The sequence below is a fragment of the Hypanus sabinus genome, chromosome 14 (genome assembly GCF_030144855.1).
Source record: "Hypanus sabinus isolate sHypSab1 chromosome 14, sHypSab1.hap1, whole genome shotgun sequence".
In the NCBI taxonomy this organism is placed as follows: domain Eukaryota; kingdom Metazoa; phylum Chordata; class Chondrichthyes; order Myliobatiformes; family Dasyatidae; genus Hypanus; species Hypanus sabinus.
The window spans coordinates 33,844,622-33,860,504 of record NC_082719.1 but is presented as its reverse complement, the minus strand read 5'-3'; the positions used below and the strand labels follow the sequence as shown (position 1 = coordinate 33,860,504).

General features: G+C 41.3%; 2 protein-coding genes across 3 annotated transcripts in view; one reads left to right on the top strand and one right to left on the bottom strand.

Moving 5' to 3' along the window:
• The window catches only part of LOC132404657 (phosphatidylinositol 4-kinase type 2-beta-like), a 55,594-nt gene extending 45,579 nt beyond the window's left edge, over positions 1-10,015 (bottom strand). The window contains exon 1 of the mRNA XM_059988977.1: positions 9,501-10,015. Coding sequence (XP_059844960.1) covers positions 9,501-9,983 — 483 coding nt within the window. The 5' untranslated portion in view covers positions 9,984-10,015. The remainder of the gene's footprint in view (positions 1-9,500) is intronic.
• Positions 10,016-10,129: 114 nt separating this feature from the next.
• Positions 10,130-15,883, top strand: part of sepsecs (Sep (O-phosphoserine) tRNA:Sec (selenocysteine) tRNA synthase) — a 79,296-nt gene continuing 73,542 nt past the window's right edge. The window contains exon 1 of one of the 2 annotated variants that reach the window (XM_059988969.1): positions 10,130-10,369. In XM_059988969.1, the coding sequence (XP_059844952.1) occupies positions 10,288-10,369 (82 nt within the window). In that variant the 5' untranslated portion in view covers positions 10,130-10,287. The remainder of the gene's footprint in view (positions 10,370-15,883) is intronic. The other variant, XM_059988973.1, reaches the window with a different exon arrangement.

The window sequence follows — 15,883 nt, the reverse complement described above, 5'->3', positions numbered from 1 at the left end:
TTCTTATTATGCTTGTTTGAAAATTAATAAAGATTTTAAAAGTTTTTTCCTACAAATCGGTTTTTGGCCGAATCTTCCCAATTCAGGTAAATAAAACTACACTGTACATACATTATTTCTACTTTATATTGGCAGTGTATTTATCATATCATTCCTGCTTTTACTATATGCTAGTGTTATTTTAGGTTTTATGTGCTATTTGGTAGGTTGTTTTTTGGGTCTGGGAACGCTCAAAAATTTTTCCCATATACATTAATAGTAATTGCTTCTTCACTTTACACTATTTCGGTTTACTAAAGGTTTTATAGGAATACTCTACTTTCGGTTAGCGGGGAAAACCGGTATTTGGCAGCGGTCTCCAATCCCAGGTGAGCAATGCAGTGTCCCAGGGAGAATCCCACCTATTTTCTTGATTGGTTTTTGTTTTGTTCTTTAATTGTTACAAATAAGCAGCTTTGCTGATGGTACAGTTAACTGGAATCCAGTGTATTAGGAACTAATATACAATGTTATAGTATTGCAGTAGTATTGGTAGTGTTCTAATTTGTTCTGTATTACATTTAAATCCAAAATTTGTTACTTAGTTAAATAGTAGTTTGTCTTTTTTCATGAAACCAGCTAATTGTGGCAGCCGCTTAATTAGAGGTTTATAAGATGATGAGAGGCTTTGATCGTGTAGATAGTCAGAGGCTTTTTCCCAGGGCTGAAATGGCTAACACACGGCACAGTTTTAAGGTGCTTGGAAGTAGGTACAGAGGAGATGCGTCGGGAGCAAGTTTGTTTGGTTTATTTACACAGAGAGTGGTGAGTGCATGGAATGGGCAGCCGGCAACGGTGGTGGAGGCAGATACGATAGGGTCTTAAGAAATTCCTGAATAGGTACATGGAACTTAGAAAAATAGAGTGCTATGGGTAACCCTAGGTAATTTCAAGAGTATATGTTCGGCACAGCAGTGTGGGCCGAAAGACCTGTATTGTGCTGTAGGTTTTCTATGTTAAGAGTCCTGATAATTTACAACTGAAAACAGAAAAGCAAAACATCACTACCCTTTGCCTCCTATCACCAAGTCACCTCTGAATGCAATTAAGCATCATTCCATCACTACGCTTTGCCTCCCATCACCAAGTCAATTCTGGATGGAATCTAATGCTTTAAACTTCTGGACCAGCCTACCAAGTGGGGCCTTGTCAAATAATTGACTGGCCTACACAGAACAACAATACCTCTACGATCAGGACTTCAATCTTCTATTATATTGAATATCAAACTGATTCAAAACCCAAACACATTCAAAATTAAGTATTCAGCAATATACAGTGGCATGCAGAAGTTTGGGCACCCCTGGTCAAAACTTCTGTTACTGTGAATAGTTAAGTGAGTAGAAGATGAACTGATCTCCAAAAGAAAGAAAGTTAAAGATGAAACATTCTTTTCAACATTTTAAGCAAGATTAGTGTATTATTTTTGTTTTGTACAATTTTAGAGTGAAAAAAAGGAAAGGAGCACTGAGGGCACCCCAAGAGATTTGAGCTCTCAGATAACTTTTACCAAGGTTTGAGACCTTAATTAGCTTGTTAGGGCTATGGCTTGTCCACAGTCATCGTTAGGAAAGGCAAGGTGATGCAAATTTCAAAGCTTTATAAATACCCCCGACTCCTCAAACCTTGTCCCAACAATCAGCAGCCATGGGTTCCTCTAGGCAGCTACCAGGCACTCTGAAAATTAAAATAAATGATGCCCACAAAGCAGGAGAAGGCTATAAGAAGACAGCAAAGTGTTTTCAGCTAGCTGTTTCCTCAGTTCGTAACATAATTAAGAAATGGCAGTTAACTGGAACCATGGAGGTCAAGCTGAGGTCTAGAAGACCAAGAAAACTTTCTGAGAGAACTGCTCATAGGATTGCTAGAAAGACAAATCAAAATCCCTGCTTGACTGCAAAAGACCTTCAGGAAGATTTAGCAGACTCTGGAGTGGTGGTGCACTGTTCCACTGTGCAGCGACACCTGCATAAATAAGTCCTTCATGGAAGAGTCAGCAGAAGAAAACCTTCCCTGCTTCCTCACCACAAAATTCAGAGTCACAAGTTTGCAAAGGAACGTCTAAACAAGCCTGATGCATTTTGGAAATAAATCCTGTGGACTGATGAAGTTAAAATAGAACTTTTTGGCTGCAATGAGCAAAGGTATGTTTGGAGAAAAAAGGGTGCAGAATTTCATGAAAAGAACACCTCTCCAACTGTTAAGCATGATCAATCATACTTTGGGCTTGTGTTGCAGCCAGTGGCACAAGGAACATTTCACTGGTAGAAGGAAGAATGAATTCAATTAAATACTAGCAAATTCTGGAAGCAAACATCACACCGTCTGTTAAAAAAAAGCTGAAGACGAAAAGAAGATGGCTTCTACAACAGGATAATGATCCTAAACACAGCTGAAAATCCACAATGGACTACCTCAAAAGGCGCAAACTGAAGGTTTTACCATGGCCCTCACAGTCCCCTGACCTAAACATCATCAAAAGATGGTGGCTAGACCTCGAAAGAGCAGTGAATGCTAGACAGCCCAAGAATCTCACAGAACTAGAAGCCTTTTATAAGGAAGAATGGGTGAAAATCCCCCAAATAAGAATTGAAAGACTCTTGCCGGCTACAGAAAGCGTTTACAAGCTGGGATACTTGCCAAAGGGGGTGTTACTAAGTACTGACCATGCAGGGTGCCCAAACTTTTGCTTCCGGCCCTCTTCATTTTTTGTTATTTTGAAACTGTAAAAGATGGAAATAAAAAAGTAATCTTGCTTAAAATATTAAAGAAATGTGTCATCTTTAACTTTATGCCTTTTGGAAATCAGGTCATCTTTTACTCACTTAGCTATTCACAGTAACAGAAATTTTGACCAGAGGTGTCCAAACTTTTGCATGCCATTGTATAAGCAAGTTTGCAAATTTTGACTGTCAATCGCACATACTCAACGATTTTGATGCCAGTGATCATTTATCTAGATTTTGAGAGAAAATTAAATATTTTTATTACAAAAGGAGAAAAAACTTCAAGCATATACATCTTGGAAGTAGCTACAGAAAAAACAAACATAGTTAAAAATGGATGTCAATCATTCAAGAGCTTACAGGCCAGTTTTGTGTTCATGTGGCACAGAATTTTTCAGCATGTTTACTCCAGTGGGGATAATTTCTTGTAACACGGCCCTTTTAATTGCCGATTGCAAAAAGTAGTCATTACTATAATGTCAATCTGCAACTTTCAGATAATTACCCAAGCAATAAAATGAGTAATAACTCCAACAAACCAATAGTAACAAAATCACAATGTTTACAGCATGGATAGAGATGCTTACACTAATACCAACAAGATACACATCAGCCAGGAGCTGATTGAGTGCACATTTTGCAGCTTACTGTATCGCGTCCACTGTTGACAAACGAGTATGTCCCTACCCTAGCAAGGGAATGGTATGATATCGGTGTTTGGGCTATCCAATCAGGGGTAATTTGTAATATTGCCAAACTTGTGGGCTGTCCTTACACACCTGGAGAAGAGGGATGCCTTTGTGAGAATGCTGTTCTTGGACTACAGTTCAGCATTCAACACCATAATTTCTTCCGGGCTCGACAAGAAGCTCAGAGACCTCAGCCTTCACCCTGCCCGTGTAGTTGAATCCTGGATTTCCCGTCAGATGGTAAGTGTGGGCTCCCTCACCTCTGCCCCTCGATACAGGTGCCCCTCAGGACTGTGTACTGAGGCCCACCCCTTTACTCTCTGTATACCCATGACCACAACGCTACCCACAGCTCCAATCTGCTAATTAAATTTGCTGATGACACTACACTGGCCTAATCTCAAATAACAATGAGGCGGTCTACAGAGAGGAAGTCATCACCCTGACAGTGGTGTCAAGAAGACAACCTCTCCCTCAATCTTGCAAAATCAAAAGGAGCTGGTTGTGGACTACAGGAGGAATGGAGACAGACTAATCCCTGTACACATCAATGGGTCTGGGGTTGAAAGGGTGAACAGCTTTAAGTTCCTTGGCATAAACATCACTAAGGATCTCACATGCTCTGTATACACCGACTGTATGGTGAAAAAGGCACAATAGCACCTCTTTCATCTCAGACAGTTGAAGTTTGGTATGGCCCCCCCATATTCCAAGAACTTTCTACAAGGGCACAGTTGAGAGCATCCTGACTGGCTGCATCATTCCCTGGTACTTCCCTCAATCGCAGGACTCTGAAGAGAGTGGTGTGGACAGCCCAGCACATCTGCAGATGTGAACTTCCCACTATTCAGGACATTTAAAAAGACAGGTGTGTAAAAAGGGCCTTAAGGATAATTGTGACCAGAGTCATCCCCCCCCCCCCCCCCCAAAACCACAAACTGTTCCAGCTATTACCATCCGGGATATGGTACACAGCATAAAAGCCAGGACCAACAGGCTTCTTCCACCAGGCCATCAGACTGCTTAATTCATGTTGACGTAACTGTATTTCTAAGTTATATTGACTATCCTGTTGTACATATTATAAAATACTGTAATTGCACATTTAGACGGACGTAACAAAGAGTTTTACTCACATATATGAAGGATGTAAGTAATAAAATCAATTCAATTTATAGACAATAGGTGTAGAAGTAGACCATTCGGCCCCTCGAGTCTGCACCGCCATTCTGAGATCATGGCTGATCATTCACTATCAATACCCAGTCCCTGCCTTGTCCCCATATCCCTTGATTCCCCTATCCATCAGATATTTATCCAGCTCCTTCTTGAAAGCATCCAGAGAATTGGCCTCCACCGTCTTCCGAGGCAGTGCATTCCACACCTCCACAACTCTCTGGGAGAAGAAGCTCTTCCTCAACTCTGTTTTAAATAACTGACCTCTTATTCTCAATCCATGCCCTCTGGTACTGGACTCTCCCAACATCTGGAACATATTTCCTGCCTCAATTTATGCAAGAGCTTTTCCTACTACCCGACCCACATTCTAGTCTTGCAATTCTTTCCATTCAAATACTTCAAATCAAGTTTAACTGTCAAACCATACATGGATACAGCCGAATGAGACAAGTGTTCCTCGGGGAACAAGGTGCAAAAACATACCCACACATGCAAAATAACAAGAAAGGAAAACACTTTTTCAGTTCCCCTTTGATCATTACATTTCAAACTACCACCGTCACAAACTTGCTATGTAAAAAGTATAAAATTTCTTACATTTTTTTTAAACCAATTACTTTTATGCCATGGCCCCTTCACCAGTGGGAGCAGTCCCTCTCTATCACTGAACTATTCTGAATACAGATATCATCCCTTGCAATTTGGTCCAAGAGAAACTGCTCGAGCTATTCTTAACTGAAATCCCTCACAACTACAATTACTTTGGCAAATCTCTTCTCCATTCTCTCCAAAGCCTTTATACCTTTCCTAGACCATGACACTTAGTTCTCAAAATATGGATCAGTGCTTTATTGTGGTTTATCAAGACTTCATTGCTCAGTTATTTCCTGGCTCTTGATAAACAAGGATCCCATGTGATTGTGTATTTACTGTTTCAACCTGCCAGGGTATTTTCAAAAATAAAAAAAACACAATCAGATCTGCATAATTGTGCTCCTTTAAGAATTGTGCCTTTTGTACTGATTGTTGATAAGTGTCTAACAAATAAGTTTACCATTCTGCAACACAATAATAAATTTGTATTAAAATGTACATAAAAAGTTATTGTCCAATTTCAAGAATGCAATTCAGAAATGTGAATGCACTTGAAACAAAAACAGGAAATGCTGCAAAAATTTGGGTAGTCAAGTATATCTGGAAGGTGAAACCAGCCATCAGTTAAGGGACCCTTCCTCAGAACAGGGGACAGAGGAGTGGAGTGTCACAGTTTTCAAAGAGGAGTTGCATGATAAAAGACTATGTGGAGACTGGATTTATCGTAGAAGTAATTTGCTGAAGCTAAAGTAGTCCAAGATTTCATTTTGCTAAGTTCATAAACAGAATAGTTTTCTGAAACAAATTAGCAGAATTCAAGTACAATGAAACTTTCAGGTCAAATAATTGTTCTATTTTTGTCCTTCACCTCTGATGCTGAAAACAGGAAACACTCCATTTTAATATGGGACACGCCACTCAAGTTCACTTCCTGAAGTGAAAGAGGGAAAAAAAACACCGGCCTGCTTTACCGTTTTAGTTTTGATGCTACCACACAGAAAGGAGTTAAAAACCACAAACAGCAAGAAATGCAATTGTGACTGAAATATAAAGCAGATCCTAACAAACAACGTGAATGTATTAACTGTCAGTCAAATCCCTTATCCACCTCTACAAGGTACATGATTCAAAATGTTACAGAAAGTAATACAGTACTTTAATCATGAAAAAAATTATTCACTCCCATAATTGATATAAACTCCTGCAATACAAAATTCATCATGAATTCATGCCAGATTATGAATTTAAGTGAAATAAAAATGTTCTAACATTAAGGGAAAATGTGTACATTGTGGTTATCTTTGAACAAATATATTGAAGACATTCTAGAACTGCAATACTTCAAAGAGCAACAATGTAAATGACCTATGAATTTATTTTCTTTCATATTTGCCAAGGGAGAAAAAAATTAAAAAATTAGCATGGAAACCACAGGCAACTCCCACTTCTGAAAAGTACCATTGCTTATGCCTCCCTAACAACTAGACTGCATCTCTCCTAATACAATTATATTCTCAAAATGTAACAGCTTCACTAAGGGTTTAATGTAGCTGAGAGGTGGGGGAGAAAACCAAAATTGCAAAGTTTTCCATATCCATTTCAAGATGAACCAAAGACCTTTATTAACAAACCAGGTAATTTTGAAGTACAGTACTGTAGAAAAGTCTTAGGCACATATATATAAAGTCAGGGTGTCTTAGACTTTTGCATAGTACAGTAGTAATTTTCTGTCCTGCCCTGCTGCCTCAAAAACAAATTCATGACATATGAGTGATGATAAACCTGATTCTGATATTGGTCTCTATGTGGACTGAGAGGGGGCAGGGAGAGGGGAGGGATGAGGAAGCACCAGAGAGGCATTCTGTAATGATTAATAAACTGATTGTTTGGAATCAAATACCTTTGCCTGGTGTCTCAGGGCTGGTATGTCTGCACCCGGGCTAGCCATGCCCCCCCCACCCCTGGCACTCCGCTGCCACCTGTCCCACATCCCTTCTGCAACGTTTCACCCTCGCCATACCCAACATCCTTTGCAGATTTACAAGCTTGCTCTCCACTCCATGTTGACAAATAAAATACTGTGCAAGTCTTAGGCACCCTAATGCATGTGCCTAAGACTGACAACAGTATTGTATTTACGTGCAGTACAGTGATAATGGAGGATCAGTAAACAGCTCATCCAACCTTGTGCTGCTAGCTCAAGCACAGCCCACTGAATCTGTGGGTTTTTATTAAATGCTGTCATTGGATACTTTAAATCCTCCCGAATTTACAGAGAAAACTAAGTTAATATTGCACCCATTTGCTAGGCCAGATAAAGAGTGGGATAGACAGTTGAGTCACATCTATTAAAAGACAGACTGGTAACCCTGAGACCAAAGTTCAAATCTCATCATTGTGGAGTTGGAAGGTGAGAAAAATAGATTTTGTAATGCTAGCTACAAAACTAATGGATAGTCATAGCATGTGTAAATCCAGAATTGAGGCTTATACTCATGCCCTCTAAAATAGCCAAGTCAATTAGTTGTTCTATTACTGTTACACTGAAATAAGGGATAACATCAGATTGATGACCTGACATCAGGCACTGAATTTGGATAGAGCAAAGTTATTTGCATTCCAGTTGGCCTTGCAAAGTCCTCTTCACAAGCTTCTATATCACAGACCAGTCAAGGAACAGCTTGAACAGCATATCATAAACACATGAGATTATACAGATGCTGGAAATCCAAAGTAACTCTCACAAAATGTTGGAGGAACTCATCAAGTCTGCATCTATGGAGGGGAATAAACAATCATCGTTTTGGGCCAAGACATTTCATCAAGACTTTTCTGAATCCTGATGAAGGGTCTCAGCCTGAAATGTCCACTGTTTATTCCTCTCCATAGATGCTGTCTGATCTGCTGAGTTCCTCCAGCATTTTTTGGTGCCACTTTGTCTACAGCATGCCTGACTGATCAATTTCTAGGTATGTTTCATCCTACCAGAAGTGGTGACAGCTGGTGATAGACCTGGGAATCTTCAACAGGACTTCAGACATCACCAAGATGAGGATGCTTATTGATCACAATAGATCTGCAACTACTCAGCCAATGAGCCAGTTGAGGCCTGTGTGGAACAACAATACTATCAGTTCATGCCTATATGTTAATCAACATCTGCACCTCAGAGATCATCTAATAATAACCAAATCATGACATTCAATAGCATTACTGATGCCAAGTGCCTGCCCATCCGCATCTGGGTTTGGGGTAGGCTGTCACCATTTTGCAGTAGCTCACTTGGACAAGCCACAAACACAGTGATTTTACAGGTGAGAGACTGTGGCTCACCTCTTGACACCACAAAACCCTTTCACCATCTATAAGACACTTCAGGAGTGGCAAAATACTCTCCACTAATTCGGTGATTGCAATTTTAACAAAACCAGTAGCACTTGACTAGAACTGTTATCCATCCAGCAGCATAAAGTAACTGCAGTGTTAGGCATCTACAAAAACATGCAAGTTACTTCAACAGCACTTGCCAAACCAAAGACAAGGTTAGCAAACACAATGAAATCAGCAACCAGGTAACCCCCTCCAAATCACACACCAGTATGACTTTTAAAATATATTGCCATTCTTTCATTGTCTTCAACTCAGTCACTGAACACCTTAATAACTCTGTGGGAGCACTCAAACAGGACAGCAGTTCAGAACAATGGCCACCACCTTTTCTATGAACACTGATCTTGCCGAAAATATCCAGATCCCCCAATACGATGAATTAAGGATTAATTATAGCTACAAGCAAGTTTTTCTATCACAAATTTGAGATCAGCTTTATTGTTTGTAGAACACACTTGCAGATATTCGACTCCCGTGATCTCAGTAAGGAAGTGGAAAACAGTATTTTGTAATTCAGATTCAAAGGCGACATTCGACAAACTCAGCAGATTGCTGCTTCTTTAAAGTTATCAGCAGACCATGAATTAAAACTCCACGACTTAACTGGTCTATGAATTTTGCAAAAGTGCAAACCAGGAAGGTTAATGCAAAAGGAAGAACAACACAAAGCGTAAATAGACACGGTGAGAAGGTCCATCCAGGCGGACTATCTCGGAGTCTGGGTAAACAAACCTAGAGAAGCAACTCGTTACAATCAGAACCAGCCACCACTAATCCGAGTCTCAAACCTCGTTTTGCGAACTGTGCAAAGTACCTGAAACTCGTACATTGATCACAGTTCGGGCAGCAGAACCAGAGTCGCCCGCCCCAGAAACTCACTTACCCCCTTAGCGTCTTTGACGAAGTAGCTACCGCTTGACCCTTGTGAGATGCGCTGCGGGTAAACGCCACTCTCGATGGCCTGCTCGGCTCGCAGTATGATATCGGCGAACTCCGGGTCGTCAGGGAAGTGGTTGAGCTCGGGGCCGGGGCTCAGCAGCTGCTCGTCGAGGGGACTCGGGCAACCCAGCAGCGGCTCCTTCTCCGGGCACAGTAGCAGCAATGGAGAGAATCGCGAGTTGTCGTGCTCGGACTCACCAGCCCCCTCATCCTCCCGGCGGGGCAGGAAGCGAACCGCTCCCCCCGGGTTAGCGGCAGCCCGGCCGAAACGGAGCGCCGTCGCTCCTCCTGCCGCCGGCTCGATCCACACCAGCGCCGACCCAGCATCGTCGCCAGCGCCGAGCTCCAGGTCGGAGGCCGCATCGCTGCCGCTCTCCGACACACGCTGGAGCACCGCCGGCTCGCAGCTCAGCGTGAGCTCGTCCATTCGCCTCCGTGATGCAACTGAGGGGCGGGGCGAAGCATGCCCCCCAGCGCGCGCGCGCGCGCTCCCGCTCGCCCTCGCCTGCGACCGGTCTCCGCGCTCGCGTCAAACCCCGCCAACCGCTGTGCATGCGCAGCACCTGCTGCCCCGCACCGGTACCGGGGCGAGTTGGAGCAAGAACCCGAACGGGTGACATAATCTCTCAAATCGTGATGTCACAATGATGTTTCCCCCTCCCCGGGGTGGGGAAAGGGGCAGTGGTCACATGATAACTTCAAACTCAGCCCAGCTTGGTCAGTGTGGCTAAATGCACCATTGTGTGGCAAAGTGCGTAACTGCGACCCGCTGGAATGGGCAGCCACTTCGACTATGTAGGCGGCAGGTGCGAGGTACTTTTGCTCCTGTTTGTATTTACGTGGTGCATGATTAGTCCATCCAACAATAACTCTGTATCAATCGCCTGAGATTTTTTCCGGTCACCTGGAACTTAAAGATGAGGCGATTTTCCCGAAGCTCCGTGTATAAACCTCCTGAAAGTGGAGGAATAATTTTGATGGCTACCTTTGTGTATAGATGTAAGGAGACCCTGGGTATGTAAACAGTATACTTTGTGATTCCATCTATCCCCTATGGAATACTTTATCCAAAACACCTTTGATCACAGATCAGTTTCTCATGCTTCAAAATCACTTCATCTTGTCCTTATCCATCCCTTCTCCATTCAGTTCTATCAATCATCTACTCACCTCTATCCCATTTCCTCATACTTCTATGTACCAATCTTTCTTGCACCCTTTCAGTCCTGATGCAGGGTTTCGAACATAAATGTTTACTTACAGCTTTTGACTCTACAGAGGCTACTTGACCTGATGAGTTTTTCTATCTTACTGTTTTTATTCCCAATTTCTGAAAGTCTATACAAAATATAATCACAGCCTGTAGGAAAGGAGGCAATGGATTCATTGGGTGGTTCTCCTGGAAAAATGTCATGGTCATTTGGCAGAATGCCTTTGAAACAAGTACCAAGAACTTGCTACTAAAACAGTGGGAGAGGCCAAATCTGTGATGTACCTTCAGAAGACCAGTCACACTGTAGATTCTGGTTACAGTTTCACTGGCAATATTTCCCTTTAACATTTAGCCTGCTGAGTCCATGCAGGTTCTTGGAATCAGTCCCATTCCACCACTTATTTCCTGGAGAAAACCCACATGATGACAGGGAGAATGTGCAAATACCACAGAGACAGTACCCGAGGTCATGCTTAAACCAAGATCAGTGGAGCTGTGCTTTAGCTGCACGATCAATTGCACTGCTTTACTACCGCGAAGGATCATTGTTTAGTACCCTCTTACCATTGCACAAAAAAATAGTTGAAATCTGTATAAAAGCTCTGTGGACTATTTGCTTTTAAGATTGTTAATGAATAATAACTCATGGCATGCCTGTGTTAAGTAACAGAAATTACAGGATGTTATGAAAATATTGACTTGAATGTTCTGTATTACCTTTTGAATACAAAGGATCTTGAATAAAAGGGGATAACTACACACAACTTCACTCCCCCACATATGGAGATGCTCCCACAACAAATTATCTCACTTACAAGTACTCTTTATCTCATTATCTCATGGCCTCGTTACTTATTGCAATTTTTTATACTTGTATTTGCAGTTTGCTGTATTCTGCACCCTGGTTGATCTTTCATTGACGCTGTTGTAGTACTATTCTACGGTTCTGCTGAGTGTGCCCACACTGGCTTTGGAGGCAGTGCAGAGGAGGTTCACCAGGTTGATTCCAGAGATGAGGGGATTAGGGTTGCCTACGACTGTACTGGCTGGAATACAGAAGAATGAGAGGAGATCTTATAGAAAGATATAGAATTATGAAAGGGATCGGTAAGACAGGCAGGAAAGTTGTTTCCACTGGTAGGTGAGGCTAGAACTAGAGGACATCGCCTCAAAATTCAGGGGAGTAGCTTTAGGACAGAGATGAGGAGGAACTGCTTTTCCCAGTGAGTGGTGAATTTGTGGAATTCCCTGCCCAATGAAGCAGTGGAGGCTACCTCGGTAAATGAATTTAAGACAAGGTTGGATAGATTTTTTGCATGGTAGGAAAATTGAGGGTTATGAGGAAAAGGCAGGTAGGTGGAGATGAGACCATGGCCAGATCAGCCATGCTCTTATTGAATGGCGGAGCAGGCTTGATGGGCCAGGTGTCCTACTCCTGCTCCTATTTCTTATGTTTCAAGAAGATGAATCTCAGGGTAATATATGGGGACATATATGTACTTCGATAATAATTTTTTTTTTGAACTTTGTTCTTTTTGTGAATACAGAATACCTCCTGGCCTACTGTGTATTGTGATGAACTTGTTTTTATTTCAGATTTGGAGCTTTGCCAGGTTAGTTTTGATGTTCAGATTTAATAGACATTTGATTTGTGTTATATCGATTGAGATTTGGTAACTATTAAATCATAGAACAAAGAACAACACAACCTAGTAGAGATACTTTGTACCATGATGTGCTGACCTTTTAACCAACTCCAATATCAATCTAACCCTTCCTTCTCACATCGCCCTCCAAAGTTCAAAGTAAATTTATTATCAAAGTGCATTCATGTCACCATGTACAACCCTGAAATTCAATTTCTTGTGGGCCTTCACAATAAATACAAGAAACATAATGAAAGACCACCCCAAATAGGACAGACAACAATGTGCAAAAGACAACAAACTGTGCAAATACAAAACAAAGCACAAAGGAATAATAAATAAAATAAGAAATGAGTTGTAGACTTCTTGAAAGTGGAATTTTAAAGATTGTGGGAACAGTTCACTGATGGGGTGAGTGAAGTCATCCCCTCTGGTTCAAGAACCTGATGGTTGTGAGGTTCCCATTCTCACATCCTTTACTATCTGAACATTATTGTCCCCTTTACCTCCTGGCTCTGAACCTTGTGGTCTGGGTCCTGAGTCTCCCGTGCCTGATGGCGGCAGTGAGGAGAGAGAATGACCTGGATGGTAGGGGTCCTTGATGATGGATGCTGCTTTCCTGCAACAGCACTCTGTATAGATGTGCTCAATGGTAGGGAGGGCTTTATCCGTGATGGACTAGGAAGGCAGCAGAAAGGAAATTATAGACCAGTTAGCCTGACCTCAGTGGTTGGGAAGATGTTGGAGTCAATTGTTAAGGATGAGGTGATGGAGTACTTGGTGATGCAGGACAAGATAGGGCAAAATCAGCATGGTTTCCTCAAGGGAAAATCTTGCCTGACAAACCTGTAAGAATTCTTTAAGATTACAAGCAGGATAGATAAAGGAATGCAGTGGATGTTTTATATTTGAACTTTCTGAAGGCGTTTGACAAGGTGCCACAAGTGAGGCTACTTACTAAGTTATTACAGGAAAGTTACTGGCCTGGTTGGAACATTGACTGATTGGTGTGAGGCAGAGAGTGGGAATGAAAAGATCCTTTTCTGATTGGCTGTCAGTGGTGTTCTTCGGTGTTGGGTCCGCTTCTTTTTATGCAGTATAATCAATGATTTAGATGACAGAATAGATGGCTTTGTTGCTAAGTTTGCAGATGATACGAAGATTGATGGAGAGACAAGTAGTGTTGAGGATACAGGCAGGCTGCAAAAGGACTTAAACTGATTAGGAGAATGGGCAAGAGAGTGGCAAATGAAATACAATGGTGGAAAATGCATGTCGATGCACTTTGGTAGTAGAAGTAAATGTGCTATTTCTCCTATTTTCTAAATGGGGAGAAAATCCAAAAATCTGAGATGCAAAGGGACTGGGGAGTTCTTGAGCAGAACACCCTAAAGGTTAACTTGCAGGTAGAGTCGGTGATGAGGAAGGCAAATGCAATGTTAGCCTTCATTTCAGGAGGTATAGAATACAAGAGCAGGGATGTGATGCTGAGGCTTTATAAGGCATAGGCAAGGCCTCACCTTGAGTATTGTGAACTGTTTTGGGCTCATCTAAGAAAAGATCTGCTGGCATTGGAGAGGGTCCAGAGGAGGTTCACAAGGATGATTCCGGGAATGGAAGGGTTATCATACAAGGAATGTTTGATAGCTCTGGGTCTGTACTTGCTGGAATTTAGAAGGATGAGGGGGAGATCTCATTGAAACCTTTCGAATGTTGAAAGGCCTAGACAGAGTAGACGTGGGAAGGATATTTCCCATGGTGGGAGAGTCTAGGACAAAAGGAAATAGCCTTAGGATGGAGAGGGCGCCCTTTCAAAACAGAGATGCAAAATAATTTCTTTAGCCAAAGGGTGATGAATTTGAGGAATTTGTTGCCATATGCTGCTGTGGAGGCCAGGTCGTTGGGGGTATTTAAGGCAGAGTTTGATAGGTTCTTGATAGACATAGCATCAAAGGTTAAGGGGAAGAGGCTGAGGAGGGAAAAAAGGATCAGCCATGTTTAAATGGCAGAGTAGTCTTCTTTTTCTTTCTTTCTTTCTTTTTCAATCTTTTTATTAAATTTCATATATAAAAAAAAACAGCACATAATAATGAATAGACTACAGATTCAATAAACTTGAGATTACATTAGTAATAGGATAATAATATCCTATTAAAACATCCATCAACAAAAGGTACATAAATCAATCAAGTCTATATAAATATGTATGAAAAAAAAACAAAAATAATCGTCGAAAAAAGAAGAAAAAAAAAATTGAAATTATATATGAGAAAAAATATATATTGAAAAAAAATACTAAACTAAAACTAACATGGGCAATAATAGCACTTTATAAATATATAAAGGTGTCAAGAAAAGAACTCCGGAACTCCATACCTGATCAAGTATAAGTAGAGAAAAGGATCTGAAATAGGCCAAATTAATTCATATGAAAGTGTCGAATAAATGGTCCCCAGGTTTCTTCAAATTTAATTGAAGAATCAAAGATAGTGCTTCTGATTTTTTCCAAACTCAAATAAGAAATAGTTTGGGAGAACCACTGAAATGGGCAGAGTAGTCTTGATGGGCCAAATGGCCTAATTCTGCTCCTATGCCTTATGGTATCCACTAAATGGCTGTCTCTTGTTTTCCTTTCATCCATTTGCCAATCTAAGAGTCTTTTAAATTTCCCTAATGTAGCTGCCTTTACCACCATTCCTAGCCATGCATTCCATGCACGTAGCACTCTCTGTGTAAAAAATCTACCCCTGACATTGACCCTATACTTTCCTCCAATCACCTTATAAATTATGTCCTCTTGTATCAACTATTACTGTCTTAGGAAAACACACTGCTGTCTACTCTATGCCTCTTATAATCTTTTACACTTCTACAAAGTCACCTCTCATCTTTCTTCACAGCAAAGAGAAAAGCCCTCATAAGACATGCTTTTTAATGCACTCAACTTCCTGGTAAATCTCCTGTACACCATCTCCAAAGGTTCGATATTATTCTTTTAATGAGGTGGTCAGAACTGAGTACAGTACTTCGTGTAGTATAACCAGTTTTATAGAACTGCAACATCACCTTGTAGTTCTTGAGCTCAGTCCCCTGATTAACAAGGGTTTTACACCACCATATGTCTTCTTAACCAACTTATCAACTTGCACAGCAACTTAGAGAAACCTATGGATGTAGACCTCAAGATTCCTCCCTTCCTCCACACTGTTAAGAATTCTGCATTAACCTTGTTCTCTGGCTTCTTGTTTGACCTTCCAGAGTTTATCACTTCACATTTCTCAGTTTGAACTCCATTTGCCACTTCTCAGCTCAGCTCTGGATTCTATTAATGTTTCATATTGTAGCCGACGAGAAGCTTCTACACTATTCATAACACCAATAACCTTAGTGTTAACTGCAAACTTACCAACCCACCTTTCCACCTCCTCATCTAAGTCATTTATAAACATCACAAAGAGCAGGGGTCCT